This window comes from Podarcis vaucheri (assembly GCF_965113315.1).
Source record: "Podarcis vaucheri genome assembly, chromosome: 17".
Lineage (NCBI taxonomy): Eukaryota > Metazoa > Chordata > Lepidosauria > Squamata > Lacertidae > Podarcis > Podarcis vaucheri.
The window spans coordinates 42,457,405-42,477,925 of record NC_138755.1 but is presented as its reverse complement, the minus strand read 5'-3'; the positions used below and the strand labels follow the sequence as shown (position 1 = coordinate 42,477,925).

Sequence of the window (20,521 nt, the reverse complement as noted above, 5' to 3'; positions counted from 1 at the left end):
AAAAGTGTATCAGCGACGTGAAAAGTTTCGAAAGCTCTGGAGTACCGGGGGTCTGAGGGGGGCAAGTATCCCTGTCTTTCTCAGTGAGATAGGAAGACAGCTGAGCTGCTGTTCACAAAGCAATGTCAGACAAGCCTTACCTTTCATTATCAATATACTGGTAGTTTTTCTGAGCAGGAATGTGAGCAGATTTATGTGTAAATACTGCATTGGGTAGGGACGGGGGAAACGGAAAGAGATGAAAATTATTCCATTAAAAATGGATTAAAATATAATCTTTTCCCTTTTTTTCAAAATAGAGTGATCCCCAAGAAAACAGAAGCTGGCCGTCCTACAATAAGGCATTTTCATTTATGATTTTATGTGAAGTGGAAAGAACTATCAGGCAACAAGGAACCCAGCATTAAGATGGTATTCAGACTTCAAAACTGATCTCACACTTCTGAGCAGATAACAGTGTGGTTTACTTCACATTTTTCTTGGCTTCCTTGAAAACAAGTGGCAGTATGCAAGGATTGGAGTTTTAAGAGTTTGAAATGCAAAACAATGTCCTAAAGAAATTATGGTTGGTGCACACCTTAAAAGATAATCGTTTTGTGTCACTGAATACAAAATATCAGGTTGACCCTTTCATCAAGAGGGACAAAAGACACCTCACACACTGTAAGATAACAAGTCCTTGCAGATTTAAGTTATCCAAAGTAAGTTTTGGGTGCAAAGATCTCAGTATTCTCAGAACATCTGAAGTGTGTTTAATCTTGCCTGGCCTCCTTGGGAACAGGTACACAGGGCCCAATTCAAAGTGCTGGTGCTGACCAATGAAGCCTTCCATGACTCAAGACCTGAAGGACAAACCTCTTCCCACATGAACCGACCCAGAACCTGCGCCTGTCACCCGAGTCCCTTCTCTGTGTCCCCCTCCCTGAGAGATTTGGAGGGTGACAGGAGAACAGGCTTTTTCTATGGTGGCGCTCTCTCGAGGCTCGCCTGGCGCCATCATTAAATGTCTTTAGGCTCCAGGCAAACATTTGTCCTTATCCAAGCCTTCAGCCATTAAATATTCTTGTTTAGTCGTTTAGTCGTGTCCGCCTCTTTGTGACCCCCTGGACCAGAGCACGCCAGGCCCTCCTGTCTTCCACTGCCTCCCGCAGTTTGGTCAAACTCATGCTGGTAGCTGCGAGAACACTGTCCCACCATCTTGTCCTCTGTCGTCCCCTTCTCCTTGTGCCCTCCATCTTTCCCAACATAAGGGTCTTTTCCAGGGAGTCTTCTCTTCTCCTGAGGTGGCCAAAGTCTTGGAGCCTCAGCTTCAGGATCTGTCCTTCCAGTGAGCACTCAGGGCTGATTTCCTTCAGAATGGAGAGGTTTGAACTTCTTGCGGTCCATGGGACTCTCCAGAGTCTCCTCCAGACCAAAATAAATATAAGATTATCCTAATAATTTATTCTAATTTCAGAATTTAGGATTTCCATACATAAGGCCTTTGTGGGAGAGTTAGAAATTCTAATCTATTATCAGACTTCAAGGGAAAATACTAGTGGAAAATACAGAAAATATATCAGAATGCAGAAGTCAACTGTTGTATCCAGTGCTTTTTTTCTGGGGGGACACAGGGGTATTAATACCCCTAAACATTTTGTGAATCTTTGTACTTTTGTCCATTTACTGTATTTATTGTTCCCAATCTGAACTATAAAATGGTGATTTTCTTGAGTGAAAATGAGAGTACCCCTAAACATTTTTTAGTAAAAAACAACACTGGTTGTATCCATGGTGGCTTTGTCTGAGCAAAAATTAAGTTTTCCTCTTGCAAGTTGGGTACCAGATTTTTAGTGAACCCCCCCTACTGATTTTTAATGCCCAGGCACCACCCCAAACGCTGTTCCTGAGGGACCCTCTAGATATGATAGGACATGACAAGGACACTGCAAAGGGGAGGGGAGGGGGGGAGAGACCAATAAAAATCTGGCGCCTCAACTTGTAGGAGCACATTTTGCTCAAGCAACACTGCCAGTGGATGCGATTCCACAGAAAACTGAACTCCATCAGGCAGCTGCTCTCAGTTAAGGAGAAAAACAAGGGTTACATTGAGCTAATTCTGATTCCGTAATATTGAGCAGACTAGTATTCCCTGAAATTTACAAGAACTGGAATGTCTTCAAGTGTCTTTTTTCTGTTTTACATGCATCAGAGTCTGAAGGTGTCAGAGGCAGCTTTCATTTTATTTATTTATTAACAAAATAATTCCGTCCACAAACTTGACACAGGCCAGGACCTGTCCTGCACTTCAATATAAGGTCACGTGGAAAGCTTTGCATCTTGCCCTGAAAGCCCGGACAGGAAGATTAAATACAAATCTAACAAATAAAAGAAAACAAACCAACCCACCCAGCTTCACCACCCAACTACGCAGTTGACATTTGTGCAGCTTCGCTGCTACGGATTTACTACAGCAGCCCCGTCTCAAGAGAGGCAAGTTACACAATGCGGGAACCCATGAATTATATTTTTCACACACAAAGTATTATTCTGTCCATCTACCCAGCTGGGCAGCCATGCAGCCTGCACACAGCAAATCTACAAACTGATTTTGACCTCTGCTGAAAAAGGAGCTTGGCAGGTTGCAATGGAAACTTGAGTAGGTGCACACATACTTGCCCAATCCAACAGCATCTCTGAATTCAGCCAACTTTGTTTTTATTGATTGAGCATATTTAATTCCAGTGCATACATGGGAGGGTGGTGGCATAGTTTCCCAGATACAACTGCATCATACAGGAGCCAGTTTTGTTGTGCTCAGACGTTTATTCAGGAGAATCTCTCATATTATCACTTAGGCAGGATCCAGCCATGGAAGAAGACTGTAACTCAACACACTCCTCTGATTTTAGAATCCATCGTATTTTTTCCCAATAAATTCATCTTCTGATAAATAAACACCCGTGTTCAAGCAGCCATGAAGAGTAAAGTCCCCAAACTAATATTTCAACAGCAAATCACCTAGAGGGAGAAGGGAGAAAAGGTCCAATAAGAAGCAGCTTTAGCTATATATCTCATCTATTAGCAATGATGTTCCTCTAAAACTTACATTGGGAAGTTAATGAAAGCAATGCCTGCAAGTAAAACATACCAAGGATTAATTTATGCCTTATTTGTAGTTATTTTACGTCTACCATCATCACCACTATCTGCCACCACAGAACTGGCCGTTTTACTTAACCACAGTGACTTTGAAGACTTACTGGACTTGGAAGGTTAACACAATGGACCATATACTTCAAACTTTCGACGGAATGTTTGTACCCAAAGAATCCCTAGCAGGAGCCTGTCCAAGGAAGGAGAGTCTGCAACTTGTTCCAGTGCTCAATTTCTCTTACATTTAACAAAATCTACCTCCTGGCTTGTTACAAATCTAAAAGCATCAGTCACCCAATGCTTGCTTTTGTCAGGCATACAAAGTAGACACATTGACATTTTTGCCCAACGATTTTTAAGGTGTTTGGTAAAGTATATTCAGAGTACTTATGAAAGGCTCTCTCATCATGTTTTGATGTTCAAACAATACACTATAAAAGGAAGATTATTTACTCCAAACTTCCTGTTTTAAATTCTTTACAAGCCTAAATCTGCAGTGGCATGTTTACTATGTTAAAAGGTATTATCATGGTAATGACCCCTTGTTTGTTTTATTATTACATTCATATACCACATTCAAGTGGGACGCAGGTGGCGCTGTGGGTTAAAATACAGAGCCTCTTGGGCTTGCCGATCAGAAGGTCAACGGTTTGAATCCCCGCGACGGGGTGAGCTCCCGTTGCTCAGTCCCTGCTCCTGCCAACCTAGCAGTTTGAAAGCGCATGAAAGTGCAAGTAGATAAATAGGTACCGCTCCGGCAAATGGCGTTTCTGTGCGCTGCTCTGGTTCGCCAGAAGTGGCTCAGTCATGCTGGCCACATGACCCGGAAGCTGTACCACCCACGTCCCTCACCTTGACCGCTACCAGCATGCATTTCCCCTGATAAATGGCACCGTTGCAAGAGGACATCCATTTACCTTCCAAACATTCGGGTGTGTGCTTCATCTTGTTCATATCTTAAAACCCAAGGCTCGCATGCACTCCTTGTGGGCCTCAATAAGAGCACCACAGTGTTCTTCTCCTTTTTCGATGATGCTGCAAGACAAAATTTCCCAATTAAGCAATTTCACAAATTAGGGAGTTGACTTGATCAGCGCCGAGGAAGACTAGCCTGGAATTGACGGCACTCTTTGGTACAAACGTCCAACTGTCCTCCACCCGCGTTTGCAGATTATGCTTCCTTCCTCCAAAGGAATGAATGGTTGCAATTTGCGTCCCATTCAGATCGCCTTTCTGGTAAGGCTACAGGAAAGCTGCATGTTGTTGGTTAAAAAGAATCAGGTAAACTGTCTTTTCTGTTTTACAAAATGCAGTGGCTGATGTTTTGATGCGAAGAGAGGAGAACAAGGGCCAAAGAGGCTTCCTAACCCTTTTCCCAGAGGTGTTTCCCCATTGAAGCACTATCACTAGCTACTCAGAAAGCATGGAAATAGAAGGGGTGGGAAATCCCTGGATGGGGCAGCTACATATTCCCGCATTGCAGGGGGTTGGAGTGGATCAGAGCTTTCCAAACTGTGTGTCAACTGCAGCATCTAGGTTTTGTCAGTTTGCATTTCTTAGCGCAGAAAGTCTTGATCTGATGTGTAGAGATCTTTCCTATTCTACTTATTTCAAGAGGGTTCTGGAAGCTTCTGTGTGTGAAAGAAACAAGCAGAAGGTTCATGACTGGATTATTCCTTCCGAGAAGCTGAGTACAGACGGCTTAAAGTGGTTCTGTTCTCTCTTCTGTCAAGGCCAGGCTGACTATAAAAGGAGGGCCAGAAGGAGCCCGGGTTTCATTTTCTCTATCTGTTTTCCTTCTGGTCTGGTGTTCTGTACATAGTACAGTGGCACCTCGGGTTAAGTACTTAATTCGTTCCGGAGGTCCATTCTTAACCTGAAACTGTTCTTAACCTGAAGCACCACTTTAGCTAATGGGGCCTTGATTTCTGTTCTCATCCTGAAGCAAAATTCTTAACCTGAGGTGCTATTTCTGGGTTAGTGGAGTATGTAACCTGAAGCGTCTATAACCTGAGGTACCACTGCGTGTGTTAAGGTTTAGACTCGTTACAAGTTATCTGTAAGCGAAGTCTGTTGCAGCTGGATTTCCTATGAGCAGTGCCCGTCGTCAATGGATTGGTGGCCATTCTGCTCGTGAAATATTCATTACCTCGTCGGTTTTTTAGGGATCCTTCAACGTGTCTTAAGTTTTTACTCCGCTAACTATACCTTGGAATCTGGTCTGGGGGATTTCAAGGCCAAGTTTGGCCTCCGCTTTGCTAGCAGAACCGAGTGACCGTGTCGGGAAAAGACGCGTGTCTCGAAGAGTGGAAAGTGTGGAAAGCTCCGTCCCCTCCCCGCTGCTCTTCTCCGCTTCTCGCCCCGCGGCGCTGAGGCCCCTGGCGAGGAGGAGGGGACGGGGGCCGCCAGGTCCAGCAGGGGCTCCGCTTCCCCCTTCTGCTCGGAGGCCTGGGGGGGGGGGAGGAGAGCCCCCGATCCGCCCCGCGCTGCCCGGCCCCCCCCGTCGCCCCCCCCGCCCGAGTCTTCCAGCCCCCCCCGCCCCGCCCCGGCCCCCCCCCCGTCCTTCCGCACCAGGCGTCGCGCGCCCGCTTGGTCTCCGGGCAGGCGCAGCAGGGCTTGAGGGCGGGCGGAGGCTTCTGCTCGGGGGGCGGGAGGCCCGGGGAGTCGCGGGGGGCCGCGGTCGACATGGCTGCCCGCTCGCAGAAAGAGGCCCGCCTCCCCGCCCCGCGCACTTCCGCCGCCTCTTCCGCCACACTCGGCTCGCCATTGGACGCCCAGCGAGGGGGAGGGAGTCGGCGGGAGTGCGCCTGCGCGGAGAAAGACAGTCCCGAAATGGTAGAGGCGGGAGGGCGCGGCTTCCGGAAGTGCGCGAGGAAAATAGAATCAAATAAAAAGACGCGACAGCACAGTCGCCTTGCTTGGCAGTTTGGCCAGAGGGGGGATGGAGAGGAGACAGAACCAGGTAGAGTCAGCCAGCAGCCTTCACCCTTTCAGGATCAGATCCCGCATTTCATCCTGCAACTGCAAAAAGGGGTTGTTTTTTATCCCCCCCCCCCGTTTATGCCCACTTTTCTTTTCTAAAAAGAGTGGCCATGTCACGCAGGAATGAAAAGGATAAAAGAAGGCAGACGAAGGAGCAACAACTTCAGCGAGAAGCAGAGTTTGTTTGTTGGCTTGTTTTCAATGGAATAATAAAGCACAATATTTAGCAAACCCCCAAAAAGAAAAGTATTACGCTCCAAAATGCCTTCTGACACTGTTACTGTATTTGGGAGTGCAAGCTCTTCGGAGCAAGCGGCCTGCCCTCTTGTCCTCATAGATTCCTAGAGTTGTGGAGGGGAAGGGATGACGAGGGCCATCTAGTCCAACCCCCTGTGAAGTCCTATGCGTGCTGACGATGCTGTGCGAACAAATGCAAACTTAAAAGCGGAGGGAATTCTGGACTCCTTTCCCTCCCTCCCCTCTCCTAAAAGAAAAATAAAAAACCCAAAGAGAAATTAGCAGCGGTGTCTCTGATATGATCAAGAGCTGACCCCCTACTGGAAGACAAATGCACTAAGCAACACATGGATACAAGCATTACAGTGGTACCTTGGGTTAGAGACGCTTCAGGCTGAAGATGAAGACGCTTCAGGTTACAGACTCCGCTAACCCAAAAATAGTACCTTGGGTTAAGAACTTTGCTTCAGGATGAGAACAGAAATCGTGCAGCAGCAGCGTGGCAGCAGTGGGAGGCCCCTTTAGCTAAAGTGGTGCTTCAGGTTAAGAACAGTTTCAGGTTAAGAACGGACGTCTGGAACGAATTAAGTACTTAACCCGAGATACCACTGCATATCCGATGTCCTAAACATCGCTTTACTTGCCTTGTAAAAAAGAGGGGGGAAACTGTCAGGCAACCCAGGTCTCCCTAGGGATGAAGTTCCACAAGCTTAGACCTTTGTTGGCAAGGTGATGTCTCTGCTTTTTAAGATGCTGTCTAGGTTTGTCACTGCAGATGGTGACAGCAGCCACGAAATTAAAAGACGCCTGCTTCTTGGGAGAAAGGCGATGTCAAACCTAGACAGCATCTTAAAAAGCAGAGACATCACCTTGCCAACAAAGGTCCGTATAGTAAAAGCCATGGTTTTCCCAGTAGTGATGTATGGAAGTGAGAGCTGGACCATAAAGAAGGCTGATCGCCGAAGAATTGATGCATTTGTATTATGGCGCTGGAGGAGACTCTGGAGAGTCCCATGGACTGCAAGAAGATCAAACCTTTCCATTCTGAAGGAAATCAGCCCTGAGTGCTCACTGGAAGGACAGATCGTGAAGCTGAGGCTCCAATACTTTGGCCACCTCATGAGAAGAGATGACTCCCTGGAAAAGACCCTGATGTTGGGAAAGATGGAGGGCACAAGGAGAAGGGGACGGCAGAGGACGAGATGGTGGGACAGTGTTCTCAAAGCTACCAGCATGAGTTTGACCAAACTGCGGGAGGCAGTGGAAGACAGGAGGGCCTGGCGTGCTCTGGTCCAGGGGGTCACGAAGAGGCGGACACGACTAAAGGACTCAACAACCCCAAGGTTTGTCCTCGCTCTCCTCCCGCGAAGGAGGCGTCTTTGAGTTTCGCGGCTGCTGCTGCAGAACTTCCCTCCTCCCTCCTGCTACTCCGGCGCGCAGGCCCCTCTGCCCTTTTCCTATCTCTGCGGCTTCAGCTGCGCGCGCAGGCCGCGCCCCCTCCCCGGCGTTGCTATGGCGACGGCTTGGGCCTAGCGCGGCGCGGCGCCGGGCGGCCAAGGGGCGCGATGAGCCGCTCGGTGACGGTGGGTCGGGCGGCGGCGGCGTCCGGGGCGCCCCCCGGGGCTCTCTACCGGAGGGCCGTGGCGCCCAGCCGGGCCTTCGACTTCCTCTACGGTGATTCGCGGGAGGCGCGCGGGGAAGGGGAGGCGCCGGGAAGCGAGACTCTCCTCCGCCTTCTCCCTCCCGGGGACGCCCGCCGGGCGGAGGACAGGCGGCGGGGGGGGGGGGGGCGCGATCGCGTTGAACGCACAATTAAAGACGGAGATGCATTGAGAACACAGATAATCACTATAAAGACAGCGCAGGAAGTGGCAGGGTTATTATTATTATTATTAATAATAACAATAATAATAATAATTTTTTTACTCTGCTTTCCCCCCAGACACAGAGACTCACAAGCAGTTTACAGATAAAAAGAAGAGCTAAAAACAGCATGGGGAGGAGGGAGGGAGGCAATCCTTTAAAAAACCCCAACCACAATTAAACATGGAAATACATTAAAAAGACAGGTATTTGCATTAAAGACAGCGCAGGAAGTGGCCTTGTTGCTATTATTTTTATACCCTGCTTTTTCCCCTGAAAGGGACTCCCAAGCAGTTTTCTGTACAGATAAAAATAAGAACAGCTAAAAACGTGGGGGAGGGGAATAAGCATTTGAAAATACAATTAAACATGAATAGAATTAAGACTCAAGCGCACCCATAAAGATGTTCCAAGTTGTGCTTCATGGGAGCAGCGCCCACAACATGCCGTAATAAAGGTGGATTATACCCTCCTTTCCATTGAGTGCAGAAGACAGGAGATCATATTCATTTCCAGCTTTAAAAAAAAAAATCGTCACCAATGATATTTCAATCAATCGTTGTAACTCATGTTCGATCACATTGGTCTTTACCACTACCACCCGCTGCCCTAGGCGAGTGCTGCAAAGTGGGATTTGTGTTTTTTTTCTTGCCACCTTTACACCTCTGCTCGAATGTGTTGACTGCAAACATCAATTTACACAGGTAACTATGTACCTGTTTTACTATGTTTAGGCATTTCACTCCCCATCCCCAATGTGGTTCCTGGAAATGCAAATTGGCATGAGATTTTATTTCCCCTATAGTTATCCTGTTATTGCCCCCCCCCCGCCCCCGCCCCTGTACAGTCATTTGGGAAGCTATTCTTTCCACCAGTTTTTCTGACTCTTTGACACATTTTGACATTTAGCTCTTACCGTTCCCTCACTGATGTGGTTGATGCAAGCAGTAATCAATATTATTTACCTGTTTTCTGTTTTTTGTATCACAGCCTTTTAACAGCGCTCCTCATCCAAATAAGCAAGAAAATTATATTTCCTTTCAACCTTTTTTTATTCTGGTAGCACATCTGATTTGATTGATTGACTGATTTAATTTCTATACTGTTTAATGTATTAAAATTTTCTCTAATTGGTGTACAAAAAACTGAAGCAACAGAAAACGTAAGCAAACTATTACATTTTAAAATGTTACATTAATACCAATATATATATATTCCTTCTGAAACATCTCTCAACCTCTGGGTTCTCACCCAGGGTCCAAATAAACTCTCATCTCACCCTTAAAAGTCTCTCAACAAGAAGCATTTGTGGAAACGGCAGACATCACCCTAGTCCCTCACCCTAGACTTCCTTTATGTGGTCAAGCCCAAGGTGGATGGTACTTCCACAGGCTGCCCACAGCTGTGCCCCATTCAGCTGCACCCTCGACAACCAGCTCCAGGTACAGCAGGTTTCTTTATTTTTCTAAGGGGCCCAAAGAATGGGAAAAGGTACTCCCCACACTCCACAGCTGTTTCTTCAACTGGACACACACGCACCCCAACATGAGTGCTGTAAACAGCATCACCGCCTTTTTATTGTGGCATCCCCGTCTGATCCTCTCCCCCGCCCGTGTGGTTGCTGGAAAAAGGAACTTAAACCCACTATATTCCCCAATCTTACTTTATTTTGTTTAGCTGTATAGCTCCCCCCCTTCCCGGCCCTTAAACACCATAGTGCTTACACAGCAAGTGACACACTAAGTGCACCTCTCTAAAAACAGGAAAACAATGGGAAGTGAAACACAAATTTGACCAGGAGTGTCACATAAAACAGACACAGTGCTTAACCCGGTTCAACTATTATAAACAACGTTCCCCCCACCAGCCAGATGTGCCACAAGGAAACTAGGAGGGGCTAAAAGGTACACGCCTCTTCATGTTCCATGGCAGACGTGACACGGAAGGGGTGAAAAAAAGAGGCTGCCATGACGGGCAGGGCAAATCAGGGGTCAGCACTTTGCTCTCCAGACTCCAGGTGAGCCCTACCATTGCCAAGGCTAGTTTGAGTCAGTCTTGGTGTCTATGGTGAGGCACTGTAAGCACTCGTTGGTAGCAATGTTTCATCTGAGTCAGCAGTTTCAAAGTGAAAGCATAGCTGGGAGGAAGGGGAAAGGTCCTATATGTTATCACTCAGCCTAATATTCATTCATAAGTTTAATGAAAATGTTTCTATTTACTGTATTTATATGTGTTTTAGATCCATTATATACACTTTCAAGTGAGAGAGACCATGCACAAGCAACAGTCCAGTCTCATCTGCTTCACGATGAAATGGTAGGTGCTTACAGTCTTTAAAGGGAGCCTTCCCAGACCCGCTGAAAGAGGCGGTTATTAAACCGCTTCTTAAAAAACCATCTTTAGATGCGGCCACGATGGCCAACTATCGCCCAGTCTCAAATCTTCCATTCTTGGGCAAGGTGATTGAGCGAGTGGTTGCTGAACAACTCCAGGCACGCCTGGAAGAAGCGGACCATTTGGATCCCTTCCAATCGGGATTCAGGCCTCATCACGGGACTGAAACTGCCTTGGTCGCACTGGTTGATGATCTATGGCGGGCTAGGGACAAAGGTGAGAGCTGTTTCCTAGTTCTGCTGGATCTCTCAGCGGCGTTCGATACCATCGACCATAGCATCCTTCTGGACCGTCTTGAGGGGCTGGGAGCTGGGGGCACTGTCATACAGTGGTTCTGCTCCTTCCTCCTGGGCCGTGTTCAGAAAGTGGTGGTGGGGGATGAGTGTTCAGACCCCTGGGCTCTCACTTGTGGGGTGCCTCAGGGTTCTGTCCTCTTCCCCATGCTTTTCAACATTTACATGCGGCCGCTGGGAGAGATCATCAGGGGGTTTGGGCTGGGTGTTCATCAGTATGCGGATGATACCCAGCTCTACCTCTCTTTTAAATCAGAACCAGTGAAGGCGGTGAAGGTCCTGTGTGAGTGTCTGGAAGCGGTTGGAGGATGGATGGCGGCTAAGAGATTGAGGTTGAATCCTGACAAGACAAAAGTACTGTTTTTGGGGGACAGGAGGCGGGCAGGTGTGGGGGACTCCCTGGTCCTGAATGGGGCAACTGTGCCCCTGAAGGAACAGGTGCGCGGCCTGGGAGTCATTTTGGACTCACAGCTGTCCATGGAGGCACAGGTCAAATCTGTATCCAGGGCAGCTGTTTACCAGCTCCATCTGGTACGCAGGCTGAGACCCTACCTGCCCACGGACTGTCTCGCCAGATTGGTGCATGCTCTGGTTATCTCCCGCTTGGACTACTGCAATGCGCTCTACGTGGGGCTACCTTTGAAGGTGACCCAGAAACTACAACTAATCCAGAATGCGGCAGCTAGACTGGTGACTGGGAGCGGCTGCCGAGACCACATAACACTGGTCTTGAAAGACCTACATTGGCTCCCAGTACGTTTCTGAGCACAATTCAGAGTGTTGGTGCTGACCTTGAAAGCCCTAAACGGCCTCGATCCAGTAAACCTGAAGGAGCGTCTCCACCCCCATCGTTCTGCCCGGATGCTGAGGTCCAGTGCCGAGGGCCTTCTGGCGGTTCCCTCACTGCGAGAGGCCAAGTTACAGGGAACAAGGCAGAGGGCCTTCTTGGTAGTGGCGCCCGCCCTGTGGAACGCCCTCCCTTCAGATGTCAAAGCGATAAACATCTACCTGACATTCAGAAGACATCTGAAGGCAGCCCTGTTCAGGGAAGTTTTTAATATGTGACATTTTAGTGTATCTTTCATCTTTGTTGGAAGCCGCCCAGAGTGGCTGGGGAAACCCAGCCAGATGGGCGGGGTACAAATAATAAATTATTATTATTATATAAACAGTTCTTGCAGTTTTTGTTCAAGGCAAAGGAGGAACTGGAAGCACAGTTAGAGGGCTTTCAGATCTGTCCATTAAAGCTGTCATCCAGTGGTTGACAAGTAGGCAGCCCTGCCCATCTGTCAAGAGGTCAGCGGTAGTGGGTGAGCTCAGGATCCTGGTTCTTTCCCAACCGTTATGTTTCCACACAAATACTAGCTCTTGTGCTGTTATTCTCCATATATTTACCTACAATATTTGCCTTTTCTATCTTTTTTCCATATAAAAAAGAGGAAAGTGCCAGCGTTTAAAACCATGTTCAGTAACCTGATTCACTATCCACCATACTCTATGCAATTAGAAGAAATAAACCCTGTTCCCCCCTTCATTGACCGAAGATGGAGAGGAAGGGCAGGACGGCGCATTGAGGCTCTTCAGAAGCTGGCTAGGTAAGGGCCCTCCGGAGTGGTAAGTGTTTTTGAGGTACATTTCCCCACAAAGTAGGTCAGCCCTTGGCATGAATGTAGCTTAGCCCGAATTCCAGCTTAAATATGGCTGCAGAAACAAAGAACCATTTTTTACTTGTAATTTAATTTATCGGTGTGGCTCATTCACTTCAGTGCTGATGATGGTCAGACTACCCATCTCTTTGCCACGATCACAAACTTCACAAAGCAAAACTTTTCAGACGGTGGCTCTAGGAAAAGGCCAAATACAGTGGTGCCTCGCAAGACGAAAAGAATCCGTTCGTCTAGCGGTTTTTTTGTCTTGCGAAGCAAGCCCATTGACAGATTGGTGGATTAGCGCTATTAGCGGCTTATCGCCTTAGCGGATAAGCGGCTTAGAAAAAGGGGGGGGGAGGAAAAAAATCCCGCAGGAACTCGCAAGACATTGTCGTCTTGCGAAGCAAGCCCATAGGAGATTCGTTTTGCGAAGCACCTCCAAAACGGAAAACTGTTTCGTCTAGCGAGTTTTCCGTCTTGCGAGGCATTCGTCTTGCGGGGCACCACTGTATAGGTGTAACCAAACAGCGTCATTTCAAAGCTGAGGTCATAGAGCATGAGGACATAATATATTACACTATACTTTTCATGCACGGGATATTTTACTGCCATGTATGTAGTGCAGCGCAGAAGCGCTTCTCACCAGTTTCACCGACCTGACAGGCCTTGTGAAGAATTCTGCTTCATTTTTTATCCTGCCTCATTGGGACAGAAAACCCAGGAAAGCTAGATGTACAATATTTAAAGCAATGGAAACATAGGAATCTGCCTAATACTGAGACAGACCAATCATTGGTTTGTCTAGCCCAAAACCCATGGCATGGACTTGTAGTGTAACAACTTCAGACCAAAGGGAATATGTCAGTGGTTGAGGTTTCTGACTGATTTCAAGGGCAGCCCCACAGAGAATGCATTATAGTAATCAAACCCGGAGGTAACAAGAGTGAGAATGACTCGGGTGAGGTTTGGCCTATTTCGGAAAGGGTATAGCTGGCAAACCTGATGAAACCAATAAAAGGTACTGCTTGTTACCGCTTCTATAATTGGTGCCAATTCAAGGGCAGACCCCTAACCTTTTAGGGCAGGTGTGGGGAAACTATGGAACCGGCAGGTGCTGTTCCACCGGCAGATGGGGCTCCAAGTCCCATCAGCGCCAGCCAATGGTCAGGGATGATAGGAGTTGTAGTCCAACACTGGGTAAACCACAGGTTCTCCCTCCCTATTAACAGGGAGTCAAACCCCATAACATGCTGCACACCTAATTTCAAGACTGAAATTACCAGCACTTCAGTCTTGCCTGGATTGATTTCCATTTCAGCCCCAAGTGACAAAGTTTAGTGTTTCTGCTGCCTCTCTGAATATGATGTAAGTGTGAGAGGGCACTAGGTGTCACTAGCATAATGCTGGTTCCGTAGCTTCAATCTCTGTGCATCTTTACCCAAGAATTTCAGCTAGAATAGATGGTGAAAGGGAAAAGATAGAATTCTGTGGGTCCCGATAGGGGCTGTGCATTAATCTCCCAGCACTGCTTTCTGAGGTCTACCCTCTGGAAAGAAGTTTTTTTTTTTTTTTAAAGGTAAAGGACCCCTGAGTCCAGTCCAGTCGCGAACGACTCTGGGGTTGCGGTGCTCATCTCACTTTACTGGCCGAGGGAGCCAATGTTTGTCTGCAGACAGTTTTTCCCGGTTATGTGGCCAGCATGACTAAGCCGCTTCTGACAGAACCAGAACAGTGCATGGAAATGCTGTTTCCTACCAGAGTGGTACCTATTTATTTACTTGCACTTTGACATGCTTTCGAACTGCTAGGTTGGCAGGAGCAGGGACTGAACAATGGGAGCTCACCCCGTCGCGGGGATTCGAACCGCCGACCTTCTGATCGGCAAGCCCTAGGCTCAGTGGTTTAGACTACAGCGTCACCTGCGTCCCTCTAGAAAGAAGTAGTGCCTTTTAAAAAGTGTTTCACACACCCAGAGAAGTCCAGGACGATCAAGAGGGTCATACATCTTGTGACACATCTCTGACCATCTCTGGGTGACCAGGGCAGTTCCATCCCAACTTTGGGCCAAAAGTCCCATTGAAAATGATCTACATAATAACCAAGGGAGTCTGGAACAAATCTCCCTCCAGGAGATTCTTAGACAGGTGCCCAATTTGTACATTGTATTCTAGCAGGAGATACCAGTTTCTTACCACACTTTCTTTTTTAAAAAATAGATCTCAACCCTCACTTCAGATTCCAAGAATTGAATACGAAGATCCTGATGTTGGTGGAAGGAATCGCTGGAAGTATTTTGAACGGTGGGAACTGAACAGAGCAAATCATACTCGATTGCAATACCTGTTTTTATCATGACCAAATAAATGAGTATTCCACCAAAATATGTGGAAAGGACATTTCTGTCTTTCAGTTTCCCAAGGCATGGGAGTGTCTTGATCATATCGTTTGATTTCATGTGTGTGTGTGAAGGCTGTCAATCACAAGAAGACCTCTTGTAATCTATATCATGTTAGACACCCACATGCCTCCACCCAGGCAAGGAAGAGGCATCACCAGAGGACACAGAGCAGGACTTGTTAAGGGTGTAGACTGAGCGGGGCATGGCTGGGAGAGTCTCATGGGCGAGATAGAAAGGCCTGGAGGACCACAAATTGGCCCTCAAAGGCATCTTAAGCCATATCCTACCTCTAAATATGAGAAGAGTGACTGAAAAGCGTCCCTTACAACTGCAAGGTAGCTAAATAATAAGCTTGTTAACGGACCAAGCAGCCTAGGAGAGCTGTGCTAACTGAGGAAACGTTCTGCTTGTTTGCTTCACTGAGTTTGCCTAAACTCACTTTTCTCTCTTTTCAGACCTTTCATCCCCTTTCATAAGCCGATGCCACTAAATGTTGTCTATGCAATGTCAAAGTAAGTAATGATATGCTCACATTGTGATCCTGTTGTTTTTCAAGAAGCTGATGTTTCTAGTATTGAAAAGTCAAAAAAAGAAAGGAAGGAAGAAACCCGTAGGAGAGGGTTGGCTGTTCTTAGTTATCTGATCATTGATTGGTTGGCTGACTGAATGATTGACAGAGATAAGGAGGGAAACACAGACTTCTCAGTCCCTATAATGACCCTGTGGAATGCATGCAGGTGCCACCCCAGTTCACAGCTCCAGTTATCCCTCGACAAATTAGGAAGCAAATTTCTGTGGGGTGGGGACTTTTTTTGTGGGGGTGGGAGGGAGTTGAGCCTACTTCATTAACTGCTGAAGGGGTGTTTTTGCTATTATAGTTTCAGGTAGCACTTCCTGGAAAAGCCGCAGTGGCACATCCAGAGAGTTTCGTACTACATTATGACTGTAAAAGTTGTATAGCAAAGAAAAAGAACCTTAGGTCTCAACAGATTGTCAGTGCCGTGCAATGCTGAGAGTGTGGGACTGTGACCATAGAGACCTGGGTTCAAATCTCTGCTTAGCTGTCAAGCAACTTGGGTCCTCTCATGCCAGCTTTCCCTAACCTGATACTCACCAGATGTTTGGGACTACAATGCCCATCTTCTCCAGCCATTGGCCATGCTGGCGGGGGCTGAAGGAGAGTTGTAGCCCCCCCCCCAAGCATCTGGAGGGTAAGAGGTTGTGGAAAACCGTCTCACTCAGAGAAAGTACCTCACAAGATTGCTTTGAGGACATTGTACAGTTGTACCTCGGTTTTCAAAAGTAATCCGTTCCAGAAGACGGTTCGAGTTCCGAAACGTACAAAAACCAAAACTTCAGTACAGAAAACTCAATACGGAAGCTGTGTGGCGTGTTTGACTTCTGAGGCATTTTCGAAAACCAAAGAATTAACTTCCAGGTTTACGACGTTCAAAAAACTAAATGTTTGTCAGCGGAGACGTTCGAAAACTGAGATACCGCTGTACATTGGTAATATAAACATATGATAAACAAGGCAATCCAAAAATAAAAAAATTTATATACCGCTTTGTCAGGGGTTCAGAAGCAGAGACGCAGAGAAGGGTGGAAACAGAGAGCGAGGGGGAGGAAGCCGAAGGGAGAATGAGTGATGATGACGACCCGAGATCTCCAAGCCTAAGCAGTGAGTCAGAGGACTCCCAAAAGGGAGCCCCAGTGAGCAGAGCAAGGGGGGGATCCGGGGGGACACCCCAGGAGGAAGGGAACAGAGGAGATTCAGAGAGCAGCAGCTGGAAGTCGGGACCCACGCTCATAACTGAGGGCGGCAGCAGCTGGAAGTCGGGACCCACGCTCAAGACTGAGAGCAGCAGGGAGGAAGGTAGCCAGGCATCGGGTTCCGGAGGCTGTCAGCAGGAGGGAGGGCACGAGTCAGGGGTGGTCACGCCCTCCTCAGAGAGCGAGGCAACGGTTAAGAGGAAAGTAGAGAGTTGGGCGCGCGCGCCAAGTTCAAATGCAGCGGAAGCTGGAGCAGTAAGCAGCCCGGAGAGTGAGCCAGGTCCTAAAGCCCGCCGCAAGGAGGCAGAAGGATCAGGGGGGTCAGCGTCAGAGGAGAGTAGAAGGGAGGAGGCCCAGGGGGGCAGAAGGACCCAGAGACGTAGGGAGAGGCGAAGGAGGTGGAGCAAGGCTAGGGTATTAAGCTGGTGTGCAAGAGGCGGGGACTCAGACGGGTCTTCGCCGACCTAGAGCAGAAGGTGTAGAGCTGCACGCTGCAGTTCGGAAATGAAACCTGTAACTCAATAAAGACTCTTTTAAAGTGGACGCTGTGTGGCGTGGTCCTATGTGAGCTGGGACCTGGTAGCAGCTCTGACAGTAAGACCCGTCTCTTCAAAGCTTCAGAAACCTGAAACCTCGCAGCGGGAGCAGAAGCCGCTAGGGGAGGAAGAGGGGTGTCTGTAAGCGAGCTCACAAAGGTTAGCAAGATGACGGAAGAACAGAGGATCTCCGCGCTGCAAGAGGCAGTGAACCAGTTGTCCTCAGAGGTATTGGCTTCCAAGAAACGGGAGGAGGAGACTACAGCCGCCTACAGAGACCTACACGCCAGGTTTGAAATGCTTGTTAAGCAAGGGCAACCGGGACCCAGACCGGAGGGCGTGGGATTGGCACGGAGAGCAGGAGGGCTTGTGGCTCACTTCGATGGGACTTTGCAACAGTACCCTAATTTTAGAGCAGACGTAATGTGCGCACTGCAACTGCTGGCAAAAGACTTTAGAGATGAGGAAGAGAAGGTGGGGTTCATATTGTCCCATTTGCATGGGGATGCCAAAGCCTGGCTGCGCAATTTGTGGAGGGATAAAGATCCGGCGCTTCAGAATGCAGATGCCTTTATCAAAGCGATGGATGCGTGTTTTTTGTCTACTATTGATGTGGATCTTGCCAGACGGGAGATTCATGGACTAAAACAAGGGAGGGCGAGCGTCCGGCAGTATCACGCCCGATTTTTTGCGCTGGTCAGTGCTTTAGAATGGGATCGGGATTCGCCCCCTGTCAGAGAACTCTTCTGGGAGGGTCTAAGTTCTGCGGTTAAGGATGAAATTGCAAGGGGGGAGAGGCCCCGAAGCACGCAGGAGGTGGTCCAAAGGGCGCTGACTGTGGGGGTGAGGCTGGAAGAACGTCCATGGTGCAGAGATGAAGGACGTGGAGGGCGCGAAGCAGCGAGAAGTTTCTCTTTCGTTCCGAGGGAAGCAGCGCGTGCGCAATCCACACCTCCGCCAGGAGGGGGAGGGGAACCGATGGAGGTTGGAGGTGCAAGGGCTCAGTTAGCAGCCAGAGCCCTAGCACCGGCAGCAGTGAAAGCGAAGCCTCCTAGAGGGAACAGGAAGTGTTACATCTGCGAGGATCCAGGCCATTTGGCGAAGGAGTGTCCCCGGAGGCTCCACAAGCACACTGCAGCCTCAGCAATGGTGACTGCAGCAACGCAGCAAGGAGAACCACAGCAGGGAAACGACGATGTCTGGCTGGAGACGGAGGCACTGGGGCCCAGCCAGACGCATCTGTGAAGCAGTCCCCAGCAATCTTGCAACCCACGGATCCCCTCCCACCCAAACCAGTAGTGCAGCTCACAGCATCTCTCCAGCTACCCGACGGCGTCACTATCGAAGTGCCGCTTTCTGTGGATTCTGGAAGCAACGCAGACTTTATAGCGCAGAGCTTTGTGGAGCAGCACGCTATACAGCTATTGCCTGCCACTCTGCCCCTGCAAGTCGTCACAGTGGATGGCAGAGAGTTGCTAGGGGGGCAGGTGGTGAAGCAGACGCCACCGATGGTGATGCGCCTTGGCAACCACAGGGAAGTCATCAGTTTTAATGTCACCCAACTGTCGGACACGCCCATTGTCTTGGGCATGAGTTGGCTGGACAGGCACAGTCCGACACTGGCTTGGTACCAGAGACAACTGATCTTCGGCTCCTCTTATTGCGCAGAACACTGCATCCTGCCCCGACGGGAGGGAGAGGAGGAGGAATCACAACTGCAGTTGGGAACGTTGCAAGCGGTCCCCCACAAATACGCGAGCTTTTTGGAGGTCTTCTGCGAGAAGGAGGCGGACAAGCTACCCCCTCACCGGCCATATGACTGCAAGATTGACCTCCTACCGGGGGCGACGCTGCCGAAGGGGCGGCTATACTCCATGTCTGAAGATGAAATGCAGGAACTCAAACAGTTCATCGAGCATAATCTGGAGCGTGGCTTCATCAGAGAGTCCAAGGCAGTGGGGGGCAGTCCCGTTTTCTTCGTGAAAAAGAAAGACACGCCCCAAAAAAGACTAGTTGTGGACTACCGCCTTTTGAACCAGATGACCAAACCGTCTGATTACCCCATGCCCAGGATTGACGACCTCCTCGCGACGGTGCGCAAGGGACGCGTGTTCACCAAGTTGGACCTGCGAGGGGCGTACAATCTCATCCGCATGCGGGAGGGCGATGAGTGGAAGACGGCCATGTTCACACCGCTGGGCACCTACGAATACAGAGTTATGCCCTTTGGATTACAAAATGGCTCTCACTGTTTTCAAGCTTTTATGCATCACGTGTTGGAGGGACTCCTCTACAAGACATGCGTCTGCTTCCTGGATGACATCCTGATTTTCTCTGACTCGCAGCAAGCTCACGACCGAGACGTGAGGGAGGTGCTCAGCAGGTTGAAACAACATAGACTGTACGCCAAGCTGGAGAAGTGCCAGTTCGACACGACGGAGGTGGAGTTCCTGGGATACAAGTTGTCGGACAAGGGGATAGCCATGGACAGCACCAAGGTTCGTGCGGTATTGGATTGGAAAAGCCCGCGCAACCGGAAGGAGGTCCAGCGGTTTGTCGGCTTCGCCAACTTCTATCGCAAGTTTATCAAGGGGTTCGCGATGCAGACGGCAGCAATTACGGACACGCTCAGCTCCAAAAAAAAGAAATTCATCTGGACGGAGCAGGCGGAACAGTCCTTTCAAGCGCTCAAGCATCTCTTCGCATCGGAGAAGCAACTGCTGCATATCGACCCCAGTAAACCGTTGAGGGTAGAGACAGACGCGTCAGACAGAGCCGTGGGAGCTGTCCTGCTGCAGCGAGACCCGCAGGGGGTGTGGCGGCCGGGAGCGTTCTACTCCAGAAAGCTCAGCAAGTCGGAGCAGAACTACACCATCTGGGACAGGGAGTTGCTGGCCATTCATGCAGCTTTCAAGGCGTGGAGGCACTTCCTAATCGGCGCCAAGCACACGGTGCAGGTCTGCACGGACCACAAGAATCTGGAGCACTGGCGCACGGCTCAGTTCCTGAACCAGAGGCAGATACGTTGGGCGGAGTTCTTTGCTGACTTCAATTTCCGAATAGAGTACGTCCCAGGCGACACCAACATCATGGCGGATGCACTGTCCCGAAAACCGCAATACCTAGAAGAGGTGACGCCAGCGGCGGCCATGCACATCTTCGCACCGACGGCGTGGGCGTGTGCCTCAGCTACAGTAGACCTGGATGCGGTGCGAAGTGCATTGCGGGACGACTCATTCGCGCAAGACAAGATGGCGGAAC

At 49.0% G+C, this 20,521-nt stretch overlaps 2 protein-coding genes across 3 annotated transcripts in view; one reads left to right on the top strand and one right to left on the bottom strand.

Moving 5' to 3' along the window:
- Positions 1-2,676: 2,676 nt before the first annotated feature.
- On the bottom strand, positions 2,677-5,823 carry COX17 (cytochrome c oxidase copper chaperone COX17). The gene is made up of 3 exons (XM_082205603.1): positions 5,707-5,823; positions 4,053-4,170; positions 2,677-3,000 (listed from the first exon to the last, which is right to left on the bottom strand). The coding sequence occupies exons 1-2, from the start codon at positions 5,820-5,822 to the stop codon at positions 4,086-4,088; spliced, it is 201 nt and encodes a 66-aa protein (XP_082061729.1). The 5' UTR covers position 5,823; the 3' UTR covers positions 2,677-3,000; positions 4,053-4,085.
- Positions 5,824-7,864: 2,041 nt separating this feature from the next.
- The window catches only part of CFAP91 (cilia and flagella associated protein 91), a 31,342-nt gene continuing 18,685 nt past the window's right edge, over positions 7,865-20,521 (top strand). The window contains exons 1-5 of one of the 2 annotated variants that reach the window (XM_082206061.1): positions 7,865-7,937; positions 10,457-10,533; positions 12,342-12,499; positions 14,770-14,853; positions 15,407-15,463. In XM_082206061.1, the coding sequence (XP_082062187.1) occupies positions 10,531-10,533; positions 12,342-12,499; positions 14,770-14,853; positions 15,407-15,463 (302 nt within the window). In that variant the 5' untranslated portion in view covers positions 7,865-7,937; positions 10,457-10,530. Of the gene's footprint in view, positions 8,029-10,456; positions 10,534-12,341; positions 12,500-14,769; positions 14,854-15,406; positions 15,464-20,521 lie in introns of both variants that reach the window. The other variant, XM_082206060.1, reaches the window with a different exon arrangement.